Source organism: Aythya ferina (genome assembly GCF_964211825.1).
Source record: "Aythya ferina genome assembly, chromosome: 15".
In the NCBI taxonomy this organism is placed as follows: domain Eukaryota; kingdom Metazoa; phylum Chordata; class Aves; order Anseriformes; family Anatidae; genus Aythya; species Aythya ferina.
This window is the reverse complement of record NC_140314.1, coordinates 7,582,399-7,608,669: the sequence shown is the minus strand read 5'-3', so window position 1 is coordinate 7,608,669 and position 26,271 is coordinate 7,582,399. Positions and strand designations below refer to the sequence as shown.

Sequence of the window (26,271 nt, the reverse complement as noted above, 5' to 3'; positions counted from 1 at the left end):
AGTCTTAAATGTCTTTCAGAAATGAAATGTAAGCTCTTCTCTGAGAAGAGTAAGGTATTAAGAGAATTTGTATTCTAACTTATGTAAAGTGTTCTGATGTGGCAGTGCCCTCCAGGATTAATGAAAAGCTACACGGGGTTGATAGATCAGGATAAGTTTCCAGTTACTGTCTGGTCCTAAGGAAATAGTAATACTACTAACTCAAATGAGGAAAATGTGGATTTTTTTTTTCTTGTGTTGAAGCGAATTTAAAGCCGTGTGTGAATTATCATTAACCCTGATTTTGTTAAATTCTTCAACTACTAAATAACTTCAGTGACATCTATCTTGAGCATGTTCACAGTGCAGCTTTGAACTTTGATAATTTGACTTCATCTTGTAAGATTTATAAAGCAGACCCACACTTAAAGGAATAAATAATGTTCAAGAGGAAGGTATGAACTCTTAACAAATCACAGCTGAATATGATCTTATTTTAAAATAAATGTTTCTGGTGCTTAGAGGCCTACAGAACTTCCTCACGAGGGGAGTGGAGGGGCAGGCACTGAGCTCTGCTCTCTGGGGACAGTGACAGGACCTGAGAGAATGGCGTGGAGCTGGGACAGGGGAGGGTCAGGCTGAGTGTTAGAAAAAGGTTTTGCACCCAGAGGTGGTCAGGCAATGGGATAGGCTCCCCGAGCAGTGGTCATGGCACCAAGTCTGACAGAGGTCAAGGAACATTTGGGCAACGCTCTCACACGTAGGGTCTGATTTTTAGATGATGCTGTGTGGAGCCAGGAGTTGGACTCGGCGATTATCGTGAGTCCTTTCCACCTTGGGATGTTCTGTCATTCTAGGTCAGCAATCCATTATCTGATTATAAGTGTGGAGTCATTCAAAGGGAAGAGAGAACAAAACAGTTCTAGTTTTCAGAAACGGCTATTTGTTAACCAAACTGATGATGCCTTTTCTTCTAGAGCAAGTATAAGCAGGGATCCATTTTACGATATGCTGGCAACAAGGAAACGAAGAATTGCAAACAAGAAATAGAATGTGATCAGCGGCTTGTACACATGCATCAACTTATGAATGAACATACAGTTGAGTGATAATGTAAAAATTGGACAAACTAAGTGAAGACATTAACTGTAAATTTTATATATATATATATATATATATATACACTTTACTATGACATAAAAACTTGGCAAGATCTTTCAAGGTAAATAGTTACTGGCATATAATTTGAAGTAAACTTCAAATCCCAGAGGATGATTTTGTTGGAACTTTATTCAACTGAAAACATGGAAGCCTTGTTTCTGCTTGTGTTAGTTACAGCTCCAGTTTACTTTGATTGGCAGGGAAGGAATTCCAGGCTAATATGCTGTACCTCTTCCTTGAGCTCGTTGTCCATAAACAGAGGAGCAATTGAAATTGTTTTAATCTCCATTAAATGCAGCACTACGAAGTGGAGTCGGGGGCGATGCAGCACTTGATTTTTCTGTAAGCAGAAAAACCACAATCTCAGTAGCAGTTTTCAAATCTTGTGCATCTTGCAGTAAATGACCAGCTGAGTGAAGCTTTCATTTAGGGTATGTGCTCCTATGTTAGATGGAAATAGCTTTTCTTCTTCAGAAGTGCAGCTGAGTGGTGGACTGGCAGCTACATAGTTAACTAGTTGTGCCAAAGGGTTTGTGTTGAATGCACTGAAAAATATGCAGGTCCCAACAGTAAAGGATTGTCTGTAGGCATGACACTGAGTACAGATGTGGTTTGATACTTGCCAGTAGGCTAAAACTCATTCCAGTCTGCTCACGCACAATAAGCAGTAAGATTTAATGACCGGTTTCATCTGCTTTTTATATAGTAACATCCTTCTTATGTTTTAGATATGTTGTAGTTAAAGTAACACTAAGTTACTACTAAAGGAATAAGATGACAGGGCTTGCATGTGTTGCATTAGGCTTTGCATGTGAAAACACCTCCTAATAATTTCACATGCATTTAATATTTTTAAAGGGAAAAAACAGGAAGGTGTGCTCTTTCTGTAAGATACAGCCCTAGATAGTTAAGGCATCAGCATTCATTCCTTTGCCTGTAGCAAACTTTTAACATACAGAAAAGTTAAATATTTTCATTACATTCTTAAAGGCGATTTTTCAGACTTGTGCTTCAGTCATTCAAGTTGAAGAAGTGAGTAGACATCCTTACTTTTACGTAAAGAACAAAATCTGTATCTAAGGTTGTGTTATCTAACACACCTAAACTCCCACCCACACGTTTTTTTTTGTAACTTCTGGAAGATCTTTTTGCAGTCCCACTCTGATGGCCTTTCAGTAACATACAAACTGCCATGGCAGAGTCTGTTACAGTGCTTTTCTATTGACAGTGTGCATAACACTAAAGGTAAAACCCCTCATTTCACAGTGGGAACATAAAGTGTTTGTTTGGACCCTGCTGCTTCTGTTAGTACTCATTTTTTTTCACGAACTTGTTGAACCTGAGCCGGGCCTACTGTGCCAACAAATGCTTTGGTGACACAGTGTGTTGTCAAAGCAACACTTTGCTTCTTGGAGTTAACAGAAGCAGCTCTGGATACATGATAGAGAATTGTGCTGCACTGGGAAAAACAGACACTAAGTTGATCTATTTCAAATCTCATTTCAACTTTAAAGGACAGTTAGTTTTGTGGTTCCTGTCTTACTAATTTGCCTTGTTTTGCATGGAATGTCAGCCTGTGAATATCTTGCTTTATTGCATGCTTCAAAAAAAGGCTGAGAGGAAGAGCCTGGAGGAACCTTTTCTATACTATACTCTACACTATTTCTATACTCCCCGAGCATGTGGAATTGCAGGCTACTTGGATGAATGTTCAAATGTCAGTAGGGGAGCAAACCTCAGCCAAAGGAGGTAGAATCCTTGCTTAACAGTAAGTATAAATGTGGGGACATCTTTGCTTAATGGTAGGCATTTAAACTCTTTATAGAAACGAATTAAGTTGTACATCTTTTGTTTGGAAAGCAATATGGTTACACAGCTGCTAACATCATGACTTGAGTCTTCCACTCTGCAACTTCAAGTTTTGTTTTCAAGCAGTGCATACATCAGTTTTAGCTTTGGACAAGCAGATTTGTAATGCAAATAGTGATAAACCAGAACCAGTGGTACTGACGAGTGTAACGGTGAAATGCAGCAAATAAAGTGTTCCTGGAGAAATGTGAGATTACAAAAACAGTAAGCCATGAAGCACTTTTTTTTTTTTTTTTTGATCAATTCTTACATTCTGAAATATCACCTTCAAGAAAATCTGTTTATCTAGCCAGGTGAGGGTGTCTACCTGTAAGCATGAAGGAAATGCCTTGAGAGTTTATTTGCTGTATTTGGTTTAAAGTTCTTATATCCTGCAGAAAAGATTATTTAGATTAACATGTAACTGAGGATATAGCAGGAAATATATTATTTCTAGCATTAAAATGCAACATCTAAACCAGCTATTTGTGGTGCTCAATGTAACTATTTAATTTACCAAAGCTAATGGAATATCATTCTTTTGTGTGATAATATTTGATTTCAAATGTTTTTTGTAACAGTATTAACAGGGAGTGAAACTGGCCCAGAATTTCCACTGGCCACGAGGCCAGTAAAACAAAGTGGCTTGTGAAAATTTTGGCCAAGTCAGGTACTATCCATGAGGGTGAAGAAAAATCTCTCAACCTTTCCCTTTTTTTTTATTGGGCTTCAAGTCCAGGTGTAGCTACTAAGGCTAGCTGCTCTGTGGCCTAAAGCAATACCTGTTACAGTTTGGCCATGCTGAGGAAAAGTCCTCTGGGGACAGCAGACTTCTCCCTTCCCATTGCGCTGAAATTTGCATAATTCTTCAGCTCTTTACCATTGCCCTCTGAAACTACAGGGGCCAGCAAAAGCCGCTACTGCTTCTGCCACACAGACGGCTTCTCAAATACCTAAACCATTTGGCCACTAACTTCAGCCATGCTGCCAGTGCAATCTAGGGAGAGAACTGTATATAATACTTAAGCTCAGCTGGACTGACTTAAATTTTACAATATTCTGACAAAATAAGCTCTAAATCACTTAACATTTTGAACAGTTTTAAACTGGTACAAAACTGAACCTTTATAAACCAAGCAGCATTTATAATGCTTCATATATAAAAACAATGCCTATTTTTTAAGATTTATTACATATCTATGTAGATATGCTTGCTGGAAAAGCTAGGTCTGTTGTAGACCAAATGCTACAAATTAAGACTTGTGGCTTACCAGTTTCATTTCTATATTTTCTTGGAAAATGTTTCTAGTTAGAGTTTAAATATAAAATGTAAATACTGTACAGATATGTATTGATATAAGTATTACTTGGTGTACACAGGTGATTTGCATGACAAATACTCTGTATCGATCATTGTTAAAAATGTAATGTTCTGTGTAAATCCATTGCAATATTAATCTTTTCACTTATCATCAAGAGCTGTTACTTAAACCTGGACGTTCTCAAAAATAAAGTGTGAAACTATATACTATTGTATAGCTCCTCCTTTATCAAGAGTATGTGCAAGATAACTGCTTTTTTTTTTTTTTCTTGCTAGAGGGTGATTCAATTTTATAGCATGGATTGTAACTGCTCTTGCAAGTGCCCTTTTAGGCACAACAGTTTAAAGGATCAGGTTACAGAGAAAACCCTTTCACTGCAAAATAGATTGAATAAAGTATGCTACAGCTACAAATGTTAATTCTAGTAAGAGCTGGAGATCTGTTTCCTTTGAGAACCCTTTGTGAACCACCCTAACCACCCTAAATTAGTGAAAGGACCTGACAAAATATTTCCTTGTGTTTCAGTCAAACATAAATGGGAGAAAAAGTGATCTCCTCTCCTCCAGGAGACAAATGAGACCTCCCCCCAGCAGAAGCAGCCAACACCGCTGCAGTTGTCCCATCTTCTTCAGAGGGCTAAGCTGAAGCTGTCTCTCACTGCACTCCCCTACTCCTGTATGGCAGCTAGTTCCAGCAGTAGTTGTTGCCGGACGCGCTTAATAGAGCACTAAAAAGGTACAGCAGTCAACATTTAAACTCCTTTTATACATTTAAGCCCAGAGTTAATGATCAGACAAAACACAAGACACCAAATCTTGGAGCCAAAGGACAAAAGAGGAAAAAAAAAGCCAGATACAGGACAGGTGGGTGTTTTCTTTGTCATGTTACTTTATGTAACTTAACATAACTGTTGCCATAGGAACATTATGCAGGGTACACTTATGGTTTGGCTTTATGGTGTTCTCCATGTACCAAAATATTACTTGAATTATCTAGTAAAACATTAACCTTGCTCCTTTTTTAGTGTCACACGCAGTGGAAAGCTACTGCCAAGCTTCCAAGCTGTTGCCTGCTTTGGGAAGCTGTTAACTTCAAAGGAGAAAGACTTCTGCATTCTTGTCTAGGCAGTTGAAGTCCCAAGTTACTTGTCTTCTCTGTGTCACACCAACAGCATCTTCTCACCTACCACTGAAAGGAAGATCTGATTTCTTGATTATCCAACACTCTGAAAGCTGTCAAGTCACATGACATATTGCATGTTAAATAACTCAAGTAAAACTCAAGTAAAAATCCATTTTAACTTCGCTGTATTTATATACTATATAAATTTTACATGCTATATATTTACAGTGGGGCAAGTGCTTTTTATCTTTAAAAAAACAAAGATCAAACTTTAGACATCTCTGAACAACACAGCTTGTATAAACCAGACAGATTATTCAGATGAACTGTATTTAATACAGGTTCCCCACTCATCTCCTGATGCAGGACCAGTGAGTAATAAGTGCATCACAGTTTGATAGCATTTAATAATAAAAATAAAAATCACAGTATGAATTTGTCTGTAACTAGAAACTTTAGAGGGACAAAACAGACAACCAAGACTTAAGACAAGTGACGCTGTATTAAAAAGTGTAATAAAAACATATGGAAGAGTATACAAATAGTCTGAGATACATTCAGAACTGCATATTCTGATCATTGTTCCACAGCGTTGAAAACCAGAACATTCTTCCGATCTTGAATAGAATTAAAATGTGAAGTAAATTAGTTTCTAGTGTCAGGCGTCACAAAAAAGATGAAGCTCTTGCAAAACTCCTGTTATGTGAGAGCTTGTGAAATCTTAAATAAGTCTTTAAATTAAATATACAGACTGTCAGTTGCAAATTTTATAATTCTGTGGTTTCCTGGTCGTTCTTGCACCAGATGTCTAACTTGGAGTAACATTACATGAATAACACACAATCAACCTGAGTCTGTAATTAAGCAGCATTTGAGATGTTCTATTCCAGGGCATTGTTTTCAGTGAGATATTTACTTGGTAATGTACAATGTTCAGCAGTTGTAGAAAGTTTCCACCCTTTTGGATTAGAAGTACGTTTTAAAAAAGAAAGTCTCAAGTTAAAAGCTAAAAAAAAGTTCTTTCATGGTAAAAGTCTGTACAGACATTTGAAGCACCACTTATGATTGGGTTTTGTTTTGATGGTAATTTTACGGTATTGATAAATTTTAAGTAAGTTTTGATAGTTTGTTTTGATAATGTTGAGTCGTCGGTTTTGAAGGTAAAAGGTGGTTGGTTTTGACAGTAAGAAGACGTTGGGTTTGACGGTAAGAAGTCGTAAGAAGACGGTGGGTTTTTGATGGTAAGAAGTTGTTGGGTTTGAAGTTGTTGGGTTTTGATGGTAAAATGGTTGGTTTGGATGGTAAAAAGGTCATCAGTTTTGATGGTAGGTTTAGTTTGAGTACTGAAGGCTTCCATCTGTAAGCTCTGCGTCTGAAAGACGAAAGGAAGAAATGTCATTCCCTGTTGAGTTACTCAACATGGAACTGTTTGGCTCAGTGGTTTTCTTTCTAAACAGAAGTCACAACTCTGCACATGCCTTGATTTATCTGTGACTACAGGATTGAACGGGCTAGAGAAGGTAGCTTCCAAAGAAATTGTTGCTGCATTTCAGTTCTGTGCTAAAATTGGTGAACTGTACAGAACGTTAGGACAAAACTACCTGCTTTAATAGCAAATGGTAGACCTTAGGTAAATTAAATTTATTTGAAGGTTTGATTGGACAGCATCCTTCTTTTACTAGTGATCGTGTGGTCAGCTGACCAAATCCTAGCCACAGAAGCGTTCAGAAACTTGCTAGAGAGAGCACTTAGGAATGCAGGGATTTAACTGCTTTAATGCTGCTCTTTCTCTCCGGTATTTGGATTTTCCTTAAGTTACAAATTATCACTAGCTATCCTTGTTAATTTATTCAAAGTAACATGAGTCCAGGTGAAAAGGCACAATCTAACAAGTCCTCAGTTGTTCCTAGTCTGTCCCTAGCTTATTTGAGAGGTTCAATACTGTAAAAAACAAACAAAAAAAAAACAAACTGATTAAGTGACCTTTTTTCAGATTAGATTCCATCATTCAGAAAATCCTGCTTAAGAGACATTTTTTTTATTTTCTTTGAAAGACTGACCTTCCCCAAAATGAAACTAATCTTTAGCCTTGATGAAATACTCGAATTCCTCAATTTCCCAAAATTGCTTTGCACAGCCCTTCTATCCCGCTTATGTTGCGAGCAGCGTATCTAACTGGGGTACTATTGTATTTATCAATGAGCATCTCTTTCACTTACATAGCCCAGTGATCTTAATGCCCCAGACTAGTGGAATGTATGCAACACATTTACATTCTTCCTATGCTTTTGTCTGGTTTAGAAAAAACGAGTTTGCCCTCTGCTGGCCAGAGAATTCATTGAAGCCCAAAGAGCGTTAGAGCAGATGCATTTTCTTCTGTGCTGTTCCTGATTTATCAGCTAGAAGAGATGCTTACAATTTAGTACAATCAGGATTCTTTTGACATTAGTATCATAAAAAGTCTGGTTTTGCAACACTGGTATTTGAAAGACCTCAGTTCAGTCCCTAATTTTGTTCTTGATAATAGGACAGATTGTATTAAAGTCTGCAAGAATGTGTGAACAACCAGCCTCCCCTCCATGTGGTATTTTAATATTAAAACTTCTGGTCATCCAGGTCTCAAAACACAAACATGCTTTGCAACAATTGCACTTCCTCTTTATCTTGAAGAAAGTTTTCAGTGCCAGAATCTCCTGACTATGGCAATTTACTTCATCAGGAGGCAGAATTTTTGAAAATCTCTTCCAAGATTTAACTTCTCCAACCATTCTATAAAAGGCATTCAGCTGTAAAGCAAGAAGATGAATTCTTTTGTTTCCTATGCCAGAATGGCAATTTCAACAGTCAGTAACAATCCTGTTCATTGTTAACTGGTTAAGTTGTGGCTAGGTATAAAATGTATAAAATGTTTAAAAATAAAACTTGCCTTTGGATAGTGAACTGTCTTCTTCGGGGATTACTTCAGTTATCTGTAAGAGGAAAATAGATGATTGGGGGGAGGGTTGTTTGTTTTTAAGAACGGGTGCAGTCTTGCCAGTAATTTAGCTGTTATTTTTCAAAGTGAGCTTTTAGAAACTTTACAGCTCTGTTGAATCAATGTGTCTCTAACCCTACAATTAAACCAAATAATGCTAAAAGATGCAGCAATTTATCTTACTGCAAGTGCTTATTAAAATATCTGAGTAACTGGGACTGTGGCTTCATCTCAGATACATACATATTTAATACTACACACTTCTGCTCAGGAAAAAAATCATGGAAAACATAAAATTTCATTTTTGATGTTGAATTGTTGCAGCGTGCAGTCATCTTCATCACATGATTCTATAGCTAATTAAACTGTATTATCTACTGAGAGACCAAGATTATGACAAGAACAGCACAGAGTTCAGTGTGAAGCCAATCAGGAGCTCAAGTCTGTATTTAGTTTTCTGTAAGGAGATGTACCAAGATGGCTTTTTTATACTAAAAATTGTTTTATCAGCCCATTTCTCTATATTCTTAAGCCTATACTAATAGGAAAAAAAACCACAAGTAGAACAATAGCAGGAATTTAACATACTCTCCAGGTGTTAAATTGCAAAGCGTCCTCTGGAGGATTAATAACTGTGAATTCAGTGTGCTTAGGAGAAGGCAGATCTACATCTGAAACAAAAATATTTCAGTATTATCACCAACTTATGTTACTCTGAATAAGCAGTCAGCACTGTTTCTATGTTATGAAATAGCTGAACATAGTATGTTATTCAAATGAATTATTCAGGCAGTTTGTTTTTTTTTTTAGAAAGACTGTGTTTCACTACTACATTAGTGGCCTGTAAGCCTCATGTCATCGTCTTCCATCTTGACTATTGAACCTCCTTTCTACCTACAATATTCTTTTCCAAGATAACAGCTGTCCAAGTTTATTTTTCCTAGTTAGTTGGACTGAATTTAATAAGGCATCTTGCATCTCTTCCTCTTGTTTGCCACTTAATCATCAAATCAAATTATTTCTCTTTTAACCTCTTTGTTTCAGACTTTCTTTTCTAGTGGTCATTCAAAAATGGAAAAAAAAAAAGTCTATCATCTTTGCTTTTTTTAATATCCATGCAGACTGTTCAGTCATCAAGCATTTTAAGACCATTTTAAATACTCTGTATTAATAAAAGAGGAATCCCATAAACATGCTGTAGCCGCTTACCTTTAATATACTCGTTGGATGCAGTGGAGCTGTATTTCTTGCTTTCACCTGCACTGGAAGGTTTCTCTTCCTTGTAAGGTTGTTTACTGCCCTCATTTCTGTATTGCTCGCAAAAAGAGCCATCTGGAGGACGGGATTCTTCCTTCTTCTCCCGTGTTTTCTTCTGGAAACGAGGATCTAAGTATTCCAAGAAGCCTTTCAGTTTCCTGATGTGTTTCTTCTTTTTCTTCTTTTTCTTACGCTTGCGATTGTCATTGTCAAAGTGGAGCACAGAGAAATCCAAATCATAAAGTCTGAAGGAAACATGCAAGTTAAAAATAGAAAAAAAAGATGTGGCACTTGATGCATATATGAAACTTTATTTATTTTACCACAGGTGATGATTTGCGGCATGTCAGCTATTTTGTGGTACTTTGTGCACATGTAACTTACTTTAGATGCAAAACTTAAGCCCTCTGATTGAAGGACGATAGGTCCTGGTTTGTACACAAATCATTAACAATGGCTAGCTCTGGAATATGTGCAATTAAAAAAAATGTTTTAACCTAATCCAGAATGGTGTGCAGATATGATTCTAACTATGTGGTCCAAATCTAGTGTTCTAACACAATTCAGCAATATCTTTCCTATCTTCACTGATCAACCTAATAACATGATCCCCAGCCAGATTACGCTATCAAAATAACTTTGAAACTATGAAAAAAAAGGAAGACACGAGAAACACCCAGAAAAGAATTAGGAAAAAAATTGCTGATTATGCTGGAATCCTTGCTTACTTGTAATCCTTCTCTCGATGTTTATCTTTAGACTTCTTTTTCTTCTTGAGCTTCTTATATTTTTTCATTTTTTCATCACCTAAAAGCTCCTTTTCTATCTTTCTGCGTTTCCTTTCTATTTCACTTTCACTACCTTCTGCACGACTATATTGTCTTTTTCTGTTTCTTTCTTTTTCATTTTTTTGGGGAGAGTCCTCAAAATGACCTGACACAGGTGGAAGTGCATGTCTTTCACGAGAATATTTTTCAGAATGTTGCTGAGGTACTGAGCAACGATGTAAGTCTACTCTGTGGCTGCTAAAGTGATGTACATCTTCCTCTCGAGAGAGGGAACTGTGAGGCCATCTGCTTTTGTAATGATAATCCTTATGTGACCTGCTGTTGTAAGCTTGACTCAATTTGTCAAAGTCTTTATCACCGTGAGAAAACTTTCTCTCTCTGCTGTCTCCTGTTGCATGAGATGAATAGTAATCATTGTAATATCTACATTTTTCCCATCTTCGTGGTTCATCTTGATAGTATCTTTCTCTGCTCCAAGTTCTTTCCCCTTTGGAATGGTAATATCTATTCCTATCTTGTTCTGATCTTCCTCGGCTTCGAGATCTGTACTTGGAATATTTTACTGATCTTCTCCCATTATCAGGGCTGTTTCTTTCACTATGGAAAGATCTGTACTTGCTTCCCTCACAATACTCCTGCTTATGACGATTTTGCTTAATAACTTCCACACTGCGAGAGCACCTTCTCTTGCTGGAATGACCATCTGTTTTGCTTCTGTTTTGACTCTCCTTCTCTTCAGTATCAGAATGTTCCCTCTTTCTTCGGTAATGCTCTTTGTCAGTTTTTTTAGTTTCGTGTATCTTTTTCTTATCTTTTTTCCTGTGCATGGCATCTTCTTCCCATTTCCTATCACCAAATTCTTCATTTGGTCTGGAGAATTGGCTTTCCAAAACTTTATCCAGCTTTGTAATAGACGAGTCATTAACAGGTGGTACCTCTACGTAGTTATTAGATATGTCCTTTGTATCTTGGCATTTATCTGTAATAGCTAAGGAGGAAAGATTTTTAGAACTACATTCACTGTCAGACTTTAGAGAGGAAGTTTGCCGCAAGTCCTCATCAGCCTCAGAAGACTCTTTGATGTACAAAATATTTTCTTTTGAAATGAGTTCAGGTTCTTTTGATCTTCTTGGTTTGTCTTTGTCTCCACGGTCCTCAGATCGGTACTGTTCAAGGAATTCATCTTCAGTATCAAAGCATCTTTCCCTAATCTTGTGCTGACCATTGATACTGGGATGTGCATTATCAGCTTTTGTTATAATACTTCCAACTTCTTCTTTGGTAGAAATGGTTTCAGAATCTGATTGAATAAAAGGATTCTCAGCCTCACAGCTGAAGTCAGAAGGAACTTTCCTGGATTCTTCATAGACCAATAGTGCTTCCATCACTACAGTTTCCATAAGAGCATCATTCTCTGTAGACTTCTGAGGTCCTGGGACACTGCACAAAATAAAAACATATTAAGAGTAAAATCTTGTTAAGTAAAAAACAGAAACAAACAAAGACCTCACGACTACAGGAAAACTCTAAAAGATATTCCACATAGAAACCCAACCTGTGATTATTACACCTTCTTCAGCTCCCAGAGAAAGAGTTTTTTCCCCTCTTGCTTCTGAAACCATTGCAGTAAACAAACAAACACGTGTCTCCTTCCACGTGCTGCTCTGAGTAACAGCCAAAATATCCAAAACCACTGTATTTGCTCTCCCCCCATAACTGAAAAAACAACAGTTGAAACTTATTTTTCTATCTCTCTCCCAAGAATTTACATTCACATATCCTATGACTGAAAAAAACAGGAGGGGAAGAGCCAATGTTTCTCCAGACAATGGAAAAAAATGGAAAAACATTCTATCAAGAAACAGAAGTTCTCCATGAGGCACCAACCTCAGTGCAGATCATTAGTTCTGTTCGTAACACTGGACATACAGTACAGAATTCTACTGATTTAAATCCTTCCATTAAATAGTATCAGTAGACAGATAAAACCACAAGGGACTTCCATAAAATCTTGTTTTACCCAGACTGTGCTCATTTTACCTTATTTCCTCTGACAAGCTGTTCAGCTGGCTGTCTGTGAGGGATTCTAAGATTACTTCTTGAGGGACTGGAGGCATAGCTATAGGCATCTGCAATTAAAATGCACAAGTCAGCAGACAGAAAAAATACTATTTGTAGCAGTACTGGAGGCTAGTGTTGTCAGAATTTCTCCTTTAAATGCTAAACAAGACCACTCTGAGTTACATGCATTATCTACACTTCAAACATAACCCCAACACACCCCCCAAAAATCTACTTTATGAAACTTATGGATTTTTATCTCAGCTGAGCTTAAGTTGACAAGTTCTAATGTCAGCTCAGCTCTGCAAATTCTAATGGGATAATATCACAAAGTGTTACAATCAAATTTGTGCTGTGTTTTCTCAGTATTTCACAGGAATTAGGAACATAATACTCCTGAATACATCATAGGTGATAAATTCTAGATGGAGCAAACAACTCACTGTTTCAAGCAATCCATTTGTTTTAGAAAAGAACATCTCAGAAGGTTTAACAGGTTCAGCTTGGCAAGTGGAATCATCAAGTTTCAGTCCGTTTTCTTTAGATTCATTAACTAAACTAATAGCACCATTTAGTGAATCATTTTTTGGCAGCTCATGCTGGGATCTTTCTTCTTCAGCATTCTGACAGGAAGAATGGGAATTCTGCAATGTACGGACTACCTTTCCAACCAAAATTCCATTAGAGGATATTACATTGCACTTCCTTTTAAATAAGCCCTTCGACTCCTCCTCAGATTTTCCTGAAGATTCTGCACCGTAAGGGACTGTGTTATCAGAGCTGAGTTTAGGATTTCCATTCACTGTTGGTTCCACGAAAATTTCATCAGAAACTTCTTGTTTGGAAACAGTAGTAACTGACATAATAGATGGATTTGAGGTAGACTCTGCTGCAGTGGAATTTGTAATTGTGGATGAAGGAACAGCCTTGTTGAGATCTTCATCCTCCACAGCACTGCTAAGACAGTCAGGCTGTGACACAGTCTGACGAGCAGGCAATTTATTGTGAATACTGATAGTGATCTTCTGTTTTTTTGATGGATCAGTAATTGAAGGCCTTGTAATTGCCCAGTTTTGAACACAAGCCGTTGGCGGTGCTGAAGATGGCCTTTTTAGGGTGACACCAATGGTATTTGGATCCTCTTTTAAGGATCCATTTCCATTTAAACGGCTTGAATTCTGTATTTATAAAGAAGAAATTGCAAGATAGATTAATGCAAGCACTTGATTTAAAATTTTTAAACAAGAAATTCCCTACTAAGAATTTCTACAAATGGTCTTAATACCTAAAAAGAAAAAAAAAAAACACACCGCCCTTTATACATAAATGCAAGTCCAATAAGTGTATTTCATTCCTGCTTTTGGTTTACCACATATTGTTATCAAATGAACATCATTTTTGAAAGCCATCCAAGCAACTTAATATTACCTAAAACTATTTCCACATATATTTATTTTTCCCTTTAAACACACCCTGAAAAGCCTGGAATAATTGTTCTGGTACTCAGGAATAAGACGATTTGTTTTCACTGTTTTAGCTAAAAAGATGCTGCTAGGAGAAAAAAAAAAAAAAAAAGTCCTCTCTTAAATGATTCAAGGATTAGTACACTCAAATTGTCAAAGAGCATAGCTCTCTGTGCTTTAGAAAGCTGTCTTCGAGGTATAAGGTAATTAAGTAGCACGACTGTACAATTCAGCAGTAGCCACTGTTTGAATGACTCCGGCTCTAGCATGAGGGCTGTAAAGAAAGCTGCAGCATGGGAAGGAAAACAAAACTTAGATGCTGAAAACCAAATAGAAACCCCCACACCAAACCCCATACCCACTGTCAGTTTGTTGCCATTATCTGCCCTTCCGCTTCCCTAAATTACCTTAATCATATGAGGAGGAAGTCGTGGTCCCATAAATCCAGTCTGCTTACTATTAGCCCCCCGCTGACCAAGGAATGAACGGGGATAAGATGGTGCTGGTAAGTAAAAAGCACGTTCTCCGAGTGTCAGATCATAGCGCCTTCGGAAAAGAGCAGTGATCTTGGTTTAGTTTTTCTTTTGGCCTACTCTTGGATTAAATCCCATTCTATAATTTTATAGAAACAGTTCATATGATCTGGAAATGTTCTATACACAAGACTTAACCAAGACTACAAACTGAAAATTAGATAACGGTCTTCCTACTATGACTATCACTTTCAGAGCAATAACTCATTCTTACACCACAGATGACCTTAATTTCTCTTCTCTAAATTAACCAGCTACAGATAACACACATATAGCAATTTACACAAGTGCTGCAGTTTAAGGCCAAGCAACAAAAGATAATAAATGACACAGAGAATTTCAGGTTAGACAGAACTGAATTATACAAATAATAATTTTTTCCTAGGATAGAAAGGAAAACACTTGCAAAAAAGAAAAATATCAATAACAGGAAAGTAAATCTGTTCTGAACACATTTTAATATATGTTATTACCTGATATAAAAAAGTAAATAAGCTTGCTGACCAAGAACTGTTTTAATGTCAGTACGGACTACATTAGCATCATTCATCTGATACCAAAGTCCATTACCAGCCTGCAAATAAAGACAACGATATCTTTAGATGAATTGCATGTTTTCCAAATGAAATCACAGATAGGAACAAAATACACACATATAAAATAAACATGTAATGAAATCTTTTTCCCTAGAAACAGTAGTTACTAGTAACATTTTAATTGGTTTGCCAGCACAACTTTTACCCTGTTAGAAATGATGTTGATATCTACCTTTATGTAGCATACATAGTGTCCTGCGTGACAGTTGATACCATTATGCACCAGCACTGCATATAAGGCGTAGAGGAGTGGTTCTCCAATTGATTGAGACATGTAGGCTCGAAGGTCCAAATACTCTGGATATTTTACCTCCTAGATAGACCAAGAAGATATAAAAATTATCCCAGAGTACTTTGCGGACTAGCCAGAGAAAACCACTTCCAAATAATACAGACTAGAATTATGTGAATATATTTCTTGATTCATTAAAAATAAGTCTTCCCATAAGCAACGTTTAATAATAGAAGTTGCAGAGAACTATTTTCTGATGAATTAGCCTTCTCAGAGGAAAGCATATGCTTCTTGTCAAGCAGGAATTTTATTGATATTAAGAGAAAGAACAAGCCATAGCTGTTAGTCTACAATTATTGTCTGAAAATATTAACAACTTTCAGCTTTGGGAGATGCCCCATTACATGATGATAAAGTTGCATTACAGCAGTAAATATACCTTGTTGATCTTTCCACCTGTGAAATTTGCAAATCTTTTCAGTGATATTGTGAGAACATTGGAAGAACGGTGTATAGTAAATCTCTTGGATGCAGGAACCATCTTTTTACACCTTAAAAACAAGCAGAGACAACTGTTTAAAAGCATCTTCTTTTTTGCCCTAAAATCAAACTAGTTTTAATGTCTCACACATGCTTATGCTATTTGAATGATATTTACTTGCATAATATGTTTTTTTCTTTTCATAAATCCATACACTGCATTTCAGGTTTGTTAATACAGAGAAGATAGCAGGATATTAGAGGACAGCTCTACAGAACAAAGAATAAAGGAATAAAGGATTTAGAACATTATCTTTTGATAGCCAAGCAAATGTCTGAACGCGTATTTTGTTATGCCAAAAAGGTAAGTTTTCCCAACATCTCAGCGTAGTGGGAACAGGAATCTCTCACGAAAGCGTATCACCAGATTGTAAGGCAAGGTACCATTTCTTGGTATACAAAAGTGGCTATTTGAACTCCAATCCTGGGTACATTCTTTCAGCTTTCAAGTGAAATACAAATACTGAAAGTAGAACATGAGAGCCTTGGTCCTCAGGACTAGAAACTGCAAATAATTTCCAAAATAGATCATCTATCGACATCAAAAATACAACAGAAGCACACAGTCATATTACAGGAGGGAGACATTTAACAGTAATAAGTCTTCATGCACTGAGGTTGTCTGGAAAGACACTGAAACCATCTGCAATCCTTTGAAACAAAATAGTTAAAATTAAGTTTGATATATTGCCTGCTCAAAGGTAGGACCTACAGTGTAAGCAGTGAAATTTAACCACTAGCCCAGAGAACAACTGAAACTGGTTGGTTTACATCAAGAGAAATACTGTTGATAGCTAATAAATAGAAAGAATTAAAGTATCTCTTTTTGAATTCTGATGTCAAAATACAAGCCAGAGAATTCCAAACCCATAGAGAACGCCTATGAACAAGAAAGACTTCCCTCTCAAAAGAAACAAAAATCCAAGTGTTTTATAAAATTCCACAGAACTTGTAATTAGACACAAAGTTTAGAGGCAGTCCTCTTTATTAGAAGAATTCATGGTAGAAAATAAAAGAAAATGTCAATTACAAAAAACGTAAAGTAGTAAGATAGTTTGTCAGCAATGGAGAAAGTACTGCACATGTGCAAGGCCTTTCCTTTTAAACTCACAAAAAGACAGAAAATTCTGGCTTTGTGTGTTACTGAACTGATCACACCTCAAAGAGCACATTAATGAAGGACCACGCAATTCAGATGTGAGGTGCTTATTACAGTTTTTCTCTTCCTCAGACATAAGTTATGAGGATCCTGAATATACTACATGTGGCTTTCTAGCATCCACAGGCTAAGACGAAGCTGGGATTAAATTGCTTTAATAACCTATTGAATGCTCTTGATTCGACACACTAATTTACTTAGTTTCCAACAACAAAAAGTGGATACTGCATTTTTAATTTAGAGGGGTCAGGCATGAATCCTACAGAGCTGATCCTGGCATGCCTTGCTTTTCTCATTGTATGTTTGAATAACAACTTGTTTTGCCAAACCATCTTATACAAATGTTCAATTGTTTCTCACATACGTAGAAACATTTTACATATTGATTGGCATTTTGAGTGCCTGAACTCAATATGCTTTCCCTGAGCATGTGTACTCAGGTAGCTCATTTCAGACATTCGTCTACAGGTTTTACAGTAAGAACTGTGCAAGATGCTGTTCAGTGAGCCAGCACAGGCTGCTAACATTAATTATCACAGAGCCAGCTCACATGCACTGAGACTCAATCTAACTTTGTTTCACAGTGAACGCTAGGACCTTCAGGAACCTGCTGCTGCCTTCCACTCTAAATCATTCTCCATAGCAACTTGCTTCAGCACACCACTACTTACTGGGCATGTCTTTTAACTTCTTGCAATATGAATATTTCAGCATGCAACTACACACCTAGGAAGCCTGACAAGCCATGGTGCAGACAATACTAGGAATAAAAGTCCAATATTAGCTAATAGGCACTCTTCTTACATCTCCAAAACAAAGGTAATGTTTTCAAGTTTGGGATTGTTTCAGTGCATCAGTTGTTTAAACACAATGAAGCAGCAACAACAACAACGAAGCTGTGTCTCTATTTCTACATGAAGTTAAACAATAACTTACGCTCTAAGTCAATGCAATATATTAAACTAGTATCTAATATTAAGACATAATTAGTAATAATCTTACTTGCTACATTTATAGCAATTCTCTCCATCCAGCTGTTCAGGTTTCACAAATAGTTCTAGAGCTCTGGTAACAGATGAAACTGCCTAAGGGAGCAAGAAAGAAGAACATAAAGTCACTGTAAATTCAAAATTCTAAAGACATATTAGTAGTTTATAAGATAATCTTATTAATACATACTTAAGCAATCTACTATGAGCACCGTGAAAAAGGAGGCAGAAATAGCATGCTCAGCATTTACCTCACCTGGAAGTCATTTTACTTTGAAACAAATAATTTTCCAATAATGTAGACAGCATCTATAGTGTGCTTTGTCATCAGTAATGGGAACAGTCAAACCCATCAGTCTAACAATTAGATGTACATTGAGGTAGAATAACAAAGAAATATGACAGTATCATAATTCGTGTAGATACAAAATTCATTCAGCTTTAGCCCAATGCAAATGTGCAGACTATTTACGTGCGTTCCACAGAAGGACCATGTCCAATCTACTTCCTAACCACTACCAAGCTCTTATATTTTAACATTATGTTTGGTTTTTTTAAGATAAACAAGTTTATTTTAGAAAGTTATACATGCATTTAAACATCGTGAATCATATTTACAAAACATCTTACCTTTATATCCAAAGTGATATCAAGAAATGCCTCATACGTATCCGAAACTGCTTTGCAATTCAAGCACTTTACTGGAAGCAAAATATAAATGCTTAACAATATGTGAAGGAGACTAACCATCCAAATTCAAGTTGTTGATAGGTACTACTTTAGACAAACTACAGATTGCTTTACTATCAACAAAAGACACAGATCAGTTCTAAGGACAGGAATACTTTTAAAAGTACCTCTTGATCTTAGAAATCCTCCAAATATTTGATGAATGATGGTGGTTGCTTGAGAAGATCTGTCCAATCTGGAAATAAATTATAATCAGACCTCAGAAGATTTAAGGTAGAGAGTTAACTCTTCAAAGAGTTTTATGAAAAACAAGGATGGAGACTTTCATTTTTGATAGTAAATAAAGGATTAAAAGGTGCTAGAGAACATATAAAAGTGAATTTGTTTACGCTTACTTGGTGCTTCCATTCAAGCATGCTTTCTGCATAGCATCTACAGTATAGCGCAAGAATTCGTGTGCGTCTTCTTGACTGCCAAAACGGAAATGTTTTCCTATTCCTAAATAAGAAAATTACAGTATTTACCTCATTTAAAAATAAAATAGTTCTCTTATTTCTAAGATCTCTCTTCTTTATAGTGTTAAAACCATTTATACCCATCAAATAATTATTTGAAGATTACAAGATATCGAAAAAGAAACATATCTGAAGCCACTTACGTCTAAGATCATTGATAACACGTGTAGGCTTGATGGCATCAACAGTGCAACACAGGGCCTGGTTAATGTGAGTCTCCATCGTGCACATCATGCAAAAACCTTGTTCACGACCTGAAGAGTGAAAGAAGATAGCATCCCAGTCTAGCAAAATATACGTAACTACAAACATACAAAGAAAATTTAAACTATAGATACAATATCCATTTTCCTTGCTATATTCTATTGTCCTAAGATGGGAGTGTCCCAACAGTCTTGTAACATTTAATTTCACAAAACTTTATAGAATAAAAATATCCATTAAGCCTGTATTCAAATGCATTTTCTGATGAGAAATCTAAAAGACTACTGCAAAGTCACGTTTGTAAAGGCTGACAGGAATGTGAACTCCACAGGCTGCAAAATACGTGAGGAAAGAATATTTGACATTGATGATACAGCATTAAGAGAATGTGTGTTATTTTCAGCACAGTGCTGTCAGGTGAGCTTCACGATACGGGTCCTTTGGAAGAAAGGAAAATTTCAAGTAATGTATGTAAGAGTACTTCTACCCTCCTTTTTTCAACAGGATTCTTAACTGAAACGATTTCTATGTACAGAAAAGAAAAGAAAACAGTCAAATTTCTAGGTATCAGTACAAAGATTCCAGGCTAGAAAGCATACAGGTGCCTTTGTAAAAACACACATATACAGATATGACAACAGGATCCTAGGGTTAAATAAACTTAAGTATAATGATGAAATTCAAAGAACACAAATTCAACAGTTTAAAAAATACAATATTTTATTTAGGACAAAATCAGTCTAGATTTTAATACAGTCCCACTAAAATTTCTAGTCAAGTTCATAAGAGCTCATATTGCTTTCTACTTTTTTTTATTAGTTCAACAATGAACATACCATTTATTGTAGCGCATTATGGAATCTAGGCATTGAAGACTAAAGATCTGTGGTGCCAACATCCTAAATTTTATTGATCCTGCCTTTCTACCAGCAGGAAGCCCAAATGCCAAATGTTCATTAAAGGCCTTACTTTCCAATGCACTTCATTATTCACATGAAGCAAGAAATGATCCTTTATTTTTTATTATTAACATGGTGCATTAAATGCACTCCATATGCTATTCTGAGCCCACTGCTAATACAACGTTCAAAGCCAGCTTCTACAGGTAAAATGAGACAAATCATTTTGTGTCACAGAACCCGTGCTGTTCTTTCACCTTCAGAGCTATCCAACACATTTAAAATACTGTTAGAAAGTACTCACATGACTGGTTGTGCTCAAGAGAAAGCATGTAATTGGCAAGTGGGGGTGTGTAGGTCAAACATTGTAGAGTAGAATTAAGAAAACATGTATTGCCAAGATTGTACAGTCCAACTCCAACACTTTGTGTTTGTTGCCAATCCATACAAATCTTCTCAGGTGGAAAAAGAATTCTTTGTGGCGGAGCAATTCCATCATTAATGACTGCAAGAAAGTTATATTTAAAAAGAGATTTTATTTGTTTCTAAGAAAGGTATTTAAAAAATACTATTCTGCAGGAGCACCTAGAGGAACTAGCTACAATCCAAAACAGAGAAACTTATTACAAACAACTTTAATACTGCCAAATTCAAATTGGCTGGTCAACACAATGTTTTGGGAAAAAAAAAAAAAGTGTGTTCAACCATTTTAATTTTTCTAAGGCGAGTCTAACTGCCATTCTGATTTTAGTAACGAATGCCAAGTGCCTTTCCATCTATAATTTTTAACCTGATTAACTCAACTACTGTTTTTTTCCTTATTATAACTTAAACCACAATCTTATACTTGAAATTGTATGGTAATAAATGCAAGGATAACGTAAAAACAAGTAACTAGCAAGGACAGTAGATATCAGACCTTTTCCTGAGCAACATTATCATTCAAAAACTTGTGAATAATGGAAGCTGTGAATAGCAACAAACACTTTTCTTTGCAAATCAGAAAAGACATGGATGAAACTGTGTATTTCAAAAAGCTCCCCATATTTCGCTGTCGATTGTAAATATATCAAAATTAATTTCTATAACATCAGTCACTTCAGTTGCCTTAGAGGATTCCCTTTTGAAGTCTTCATTCACAGTAGTCCCATTCTCTATCAGTATAACAAGTAAGAACTGCACTTTCTAATTTTGTTTTGAGGAAAATGGAGGCAGGATAAAACGTACACTTACTTAGATCTCTTTGGGCAAAAGGCTTAGATTTTTCAGATGATCTACAATAAATAGCACCTCCACGTCCTTGGGCCACAGAGACTTGGTTTGAATCTTCTGCAGGTGGTATCCGGCCCCAGTTTGCGGTGCGTGACTTCATTTTTTTAGTACACGGTTTCTTGGATTTGCCAGACCGCCTTGATGATGATTTTTTAGACTTTGAAGATTTTGGTTTGTTAACTATGGTCATTGTTCATATCTGCGAGAGAAAAAAGTTCTAGTTGACGTAAGAATATCAAAAAGCATTCCAAGAAGAAAAGAGTAGTAGAAGTCCTGTCACTTAATCTCAAAGAATTAGCCTGAAAAACTAAATAGCACTAAAGATATGAATGATTTAAAAAGAATCCCCAAACTAAACACGCAAGGTAAAAATTTCCATCAAAACTCTATCAGTATTACTTTTAGCTTCTGCAGAACTAGTGGTTCACGTCATTTCTTTCACAGGATTTTAATCTATTACAACTCTAGAGTCCTTTTAATATAAAAATGTAGATGACATTCTCTGATGGGAATCAGTTATTTATTGCATTTTCTGAATTTTTCAATTATCTATTAATTATTACCTATTATCCAATAGATAATTGTTGAAATTGTCTATTGCTGGCATTAATAACAGAACACTATTACTTTACTGCCTGCGTTTTTTCTGTTTTGTATGCACAAAGGTCGTTACATTTGGCTGCTACTTTTTTTCTATCTTTCCAGGGCTTGCCCTCATTGTCTACTGCATCAGTCAAGATAGGCTTGTTGTGATTCTGTAATGAGCCTAGCTTTTAAATACACCTTTTTTGGATGTCAGTTTGTGACAGCAAGTTTATTTGTGAGGGCTCCTCACTCTACATCATGAGGTCACTTTTTCCAGGCCAATTGGAGCCATAAGTGGCAGTACATTAAAACCCCTGAAATGTTGAGATCCAAGAGGAGAGATGTTTGGCCCTCCTTTTCACTCCTGGAGCCACATACCTCAAAACCTCCTCAAAAAAAAGATGGGATATATCTCAGAGAAATCTTGGGAAAGGAGAACATAAAGATGTTTGTAAATTTATTTCTCCCTGGGCTTCTTCTGTTTCTCCAAGAAATACTTGTTTGGATATAACTTTGGCAGCAGCACTTACGATATTTTGCACCTATCACATTTAGAACTCCTACGATAAACTGAAGAGTTAGACTAAAAAGCCTCTGTTTCAGTTCTACTTTGCAAAGTTGCACATTTTCCTGATGCAAAACAACAGGGGAATGTAAGCTAGAAAAGGAAATGCTGCATGTAAAACAAAACAAAACAAACCTCAGCCCTCCAGGAGGAAAGGCAGTAACTGATATTAAGTCCTTTTTAAAATGCTGATTAGGTTTCAAGATGATACCACTTTAAATAAGTGTAATTGTGTGTGCATAGTCAGAAGCTGAATAATGACATGATGAACTTCTATACTTAATTTTTTGTTACTGTCTTACTGTAGCACACAGACTTGCTACATTTAGGGAAACCACTAACTTAATGGAGGGTTTAAAACATAAGCTAGTTTGTTATACTGAAATGACTGAGAGAACAAAGCATAAAGTGTTTTCAGATTTATAGTACAACTTGCTTGCTATCGATTAAACAAAGCACAGTAAATAAGAAAACTCCTAGTCCCAGAACTAACAAATTGTGTGCAGAGGTTGTAATTAGATTTTTTTCCCTTTACATTTTTAATCTAAAATTAAACTTCAAATCCATTCTATACACACTTGCTATTTCGGAGAAAATAATACACAAAACTGAAAAATGCATTTAACTGAGAAATGAAGACATCCTTGTCCTATTGGAAGACTAAGGTGACAGCTCTTGGGCTCAGTGATTTTCAGACAAGATCCAGTCTTCAAATTGCAGACATCAGTGACATCTCCTTTTTTCTGATTGAAAGGGAAAATGTTTCAACAACACATTGAAAACATACTTGAGGATCAAGAAACAAAATCAAGACTGCAGTGAGAAGAAAAACAGAAGAACATTACTGAAAAAAAAAAGAAACAAAAAAAACAAACTTGAGCTTTATATTGACCAGTGAAGATAAGCCTTACACATTTTTAAATTTATTTTTGACAACTGATTGATGCATTACCAGATATTAAGCACTATTCAACAGCAAATATTAACACAAGTAAGAATAAATCAGATCCATCATCACTTTTTCAAAATACATCAATTTCTGATTTGGATATAACATCTCTCTGACAAGGAAGCAGGAGAACTACAAATACTGATACTGTTTCCTCTCCCAGTGTTCCATATACACATTGATGCTGTTCCTACACAACTCTGAACACAAATTTATGTTGACATAAGCATCAGGTGTTATTTCTCTCTCTGTTTGCCTTGATAGACTCCTCCTGCCCACTGAAAAGTAAACTCAAGATTGCAGATCAGTTAAGACAGTTGCTATCCCCCCATTCAGAGCTCTGCAGCAGTACTGTTCAGATTTTTTTGGCAGTCTCTTAACAAAACATTACCGCTTACGAGCTGGTTCTCAGGCGGTAGGCATTTGGCCTCTGCTTAGCAGAGTCAAGCACAGCTTAAGATTTTGCACAAGATCCCATTCACAAAACTGAGCTTAACGAGGCAGCAGTCATTATGCACATATCTTATTACAAAATAAACATTTGCAGCAGCGGTTGTAAAACAACAAAACACACAAAGAACTAAACAGCAATAAGCAGCGAGAGAAAACTGTTATGGCATAGATATTAAGACCACGCGTGAATTACAAACTGCCGTTCCATCCTCCAAAGCTGCCGTAAGCTAGGAAAAAAAGGAAAGAAACACCCCAAACACACATGTCATGGTGCTTGAAGTTTCGTTAAAGAATAAACCAGCAACCAAGCCAGGAAATAGAAATTAATCGTCACTTTACCCCGAAGTGGATGCCGGTTATGCACAGAAAGCCACTGAGCTGTTCTGTGCGGACAGGATTGCTGCCGGGCTGGCCGAGGAGGCGGCGGCAGCCCCCGGGGCCACAGGTCCTGTCCCAGGGGGGTGCCGGGGGTCCCAAGGGGTCCCGAGGGGTGCCGGGGGGGTGCCAAGGGGGTGCCGGGGGCAGCAGCCGCCGCCTCAGCCGGGGCCGTCTCCACAGCCCGCCCCGAGGGCCTCGGGCCGCCGCCGAACTCGGAGCTCCAGCGTGGCGCCTTTATAACCCCGGCGCTGTGCTCACGGCTAAAACCGGAGCGTTTCCTCCGGCGTGTGTTTGCTGTCGGTGCCGGATCGGCCCTCAGCCCCAGCTCTCCCTTTTCGGGGTTGGGGTTTCCCTCACGCCGCCGCGGGCAGGCCCCGCACGCAAGATGTCCGCGCCGAGGAGCAGCATCTCGCCCGCGGCGAGAGACCGAGGGCGCGACACGAGACAGCCCCGACATGCGGGCAGGGCGGCGGGGACACGGCTCTGAGGGGGCCGCCGCTTCGCCCCGCCGTCCTCCTCCCCTCCCGGGCCGCTCCGCCGAGCCCCGTGCGCCTCAGCTCAGCCCCGCGGCGCCCTGCCCAGCCGGGGCGTGCCGCCTCAGCGCCCGCCCTCCCGGTCTTTTCCCTTCTCCGTTCCCTTCTCCTCTTCCATCCCTTTCCCTTCCCGCGCCTCCCGGCCCGGCCGGGCAGGGCTCGCCCCTCGGAGCGGCAGTGGCCATGGCAACGGGGTGGAGAGGGCGGCACGGGGCTCGGCGGAGGCCGGGACCCCCGAGGGCAGCCCGGGACCCCCGAAGGGAGCCCGCTCCGCGGCCGGCCGGCAACAACGGCGTGGCAGTCGGGGGAAGGGGATGGAAACGGGGAGCCGGCCCGCCCGCCGGGGAAGCAACGCCGGGTCCCCGCGCCGGCAGGAGGAGGAGGGAAAGGGAGGCGGCGGGAGCGGCGACCGCCGGGCAGGGGCCGGTCCCGCCGGCCCAGGGGGTGGCGGCGGCGGAGGTGGTGGCGGCGGCGGCGGGGCTGGGTCCCCCCCGCCGAGCGCTGGGGGCGGCGCCCTGCCCCGCCCGGGGGTCCCACCCCCTCCGGCTGCCCGCCAGCCGGGAGGGCAGCGGCCGAGCGCGCCCGGTGGGCTGGGCAGGGCTGGGCCGGGCCGGGCCGGCTGCTCCCGCCGGCCGCTTCCCTTCCCCTTCCTTTTTCCCTTCCCGGGGCCGGCCCCTCCTCCCGGCCCATTGATTTGCGGGCAGGGAGCCGCACGCGGCGCTGCCGGGCTGTGCCAGGCCGCCGCCAGGCCCGCCGCTTCCCCCCCGCCGCCACCACCGACCCCCCGGCCCGGCCCCATTACCTGGCTCGGCCCCGCTTGACTCGGCGCTGCCGGGTCCCCCTCGCCGCAGCCCCCGCCTCAGCCCGGCCCGCTCCGCCTCCTGGTACGGCCCGTCGGGGAACAATGACGTCCCTCCGCCGGCCTCTTCCATCCGGGGCCCGGCGCCGGCCGGGCAATAAGCGGGCGGGGGGGAGGAAAGGAGGCGGCGGCGGCGGCAGGGGGGGAGAGAAGAGAGAGAGAGAAGCGAGCTCCTCCGGGTCACACGGGGACCAGCACCGCCCCTGTGCCGCTGCCGGGAGCCGCTAGAGGGGGCTCGGCGACCCCCGGTCACGGCTCGGGGGGCGACGAAGGCGGCGGGGAGCCGGGGGATGCGGGCAGCCCGAGCCCGGCGGCGAGGTGAGGGGGCCCCGCTGCCGGCGGGGA

At 39.1% G+C, this 26,271-nt stretch overlaps 3 protein-coding genes across 9 annotated transcripts in view; 1 reads left to right on the top strand and 2 right to left on the bottom strand.

The window, feature by feature from the left end:
• The window catches only part of CYTH3 (cytohesin 3), a 51,844-nt gene extending 47,330 nt beyond the window's left edge, over positions 1-4,514 (top strand). For all 3 annotated transcript variants that reach the window (XM_084536576.1, XM_084536577.1, XM_084536578.1), the window contains exon 13: positions 957-4,514. In XM_084536576.1, coding sequence (XP_084392702.1) covers positions 957-1,029 — 73 coding nt within the window. In that variant the 3' untranslated portion in view covers positions 1,030-4,514. The remainder of the gene's footprint in view (positions 1-956) is intronic.
• Positions 3,990-26,058, bottom strand: USP42 (ubiquitin specific peptidase 42). 4 transcript variants are annotated; one of them, XM_084536572.1, is made up of 19 exons: positions 25,870-26,058; positions 21,566-21,803; positions 20,637-20,837; positions 19,373-19,483; positions 19,110-19,212; positions 18,882-18,949; positions 18,655-18,725; positions 18,038-18,120; positions 15,776-15,887; positions 15,277-15,417; positions 14,982-15,082; positions 14,383-14,521; positions 12,956-13,690; positions 12,492-12,580; positions 10,392-11,891; positions 9,616-9,908; positions 8,995-9,077; positions 8,359-8,401; positions 3,990-6,804 (listed from the first exon to the last, which is right to left on the bottom strand). In XM_084536572.1, the coding sequence occupies exons 2-19, from the start codon at positions 21,792-21,794 to the stop codon at positions 6,764-6,766; spliced, it is 4,143 nt and encodes a 1,380-aa protein (XP_084392698.1). In that variant the 5' UTR covers positions 21,795-21,803; positions 25,870-26,058; the 3' UTR covers positions 3,990-6,763. The 4 variants fall into 4 exon arrangements, with proteins under 4 accessions (XP_084392698.1, XP_084392697.1, XP_084392700.1 ...); XM_084536571.1 differs by lacking the exon at positions 25,870-26,058 and adding an exon at positions 23,381-23,497; XM_084536574.1 differs by lacking the exons at positions 8,995-9,077; positions 25,870-26,058 and adding an exon at positions 23,381-23,497.
• On the bottom strand, positions 23,291-24,991 carry LOC311445006 (uncharacterized protein; the record flags this gene model as incomplete). 2 transcript variants are annotated; one of them, XM_084536581.1, is made up of 2 exons in its annotated part: positions 23,291-23,598; positions 24,496-24,991. In XM_084536581.1, 2 exons carry the CDS (start codon positions 24,989-24,991, stop codon positions 23,549-23,551), a joined length of 546 nt encoding a protein of 181 aa, XP_084392707.1. In that variant the 3' UTR covers positions 23,291-23,548. The 2 variants fall into 2 exon arrangements, with proteins under 2 accessions (XP_084392707.1, XP_084392708.1); XM_084536582.1 differs by having other exon boundaries at positions 23,291-23,497.
• Positions 26,059-26,271: the final 213 nt, after the last annotated feature.

Bases quoted from the DNA above. Each gene is read 5' to 3' on its own strand.
- USP42 (XM_084536572.1), bottom strand. From the start codon at position 21,794: ATGACCATAGTTAACAAACCAAAATCTTCAAAGTCTAAAAAATCATCA. The intron at 13,691-14,382 runs GTAATTTAGGGA...TTATAAATACAG, and splicing joins TTCCTCCTCATATGATTAAG to AATTCAAGCCGTTTAAATGG. The intron at 11,892-12,491 runs GTAAAATGAGCA...TATTTTGTGCAG, and splicing joins AGCTTGTCAGAGGAAATAAG to TGTCCCAGGACCTCAGAAGT.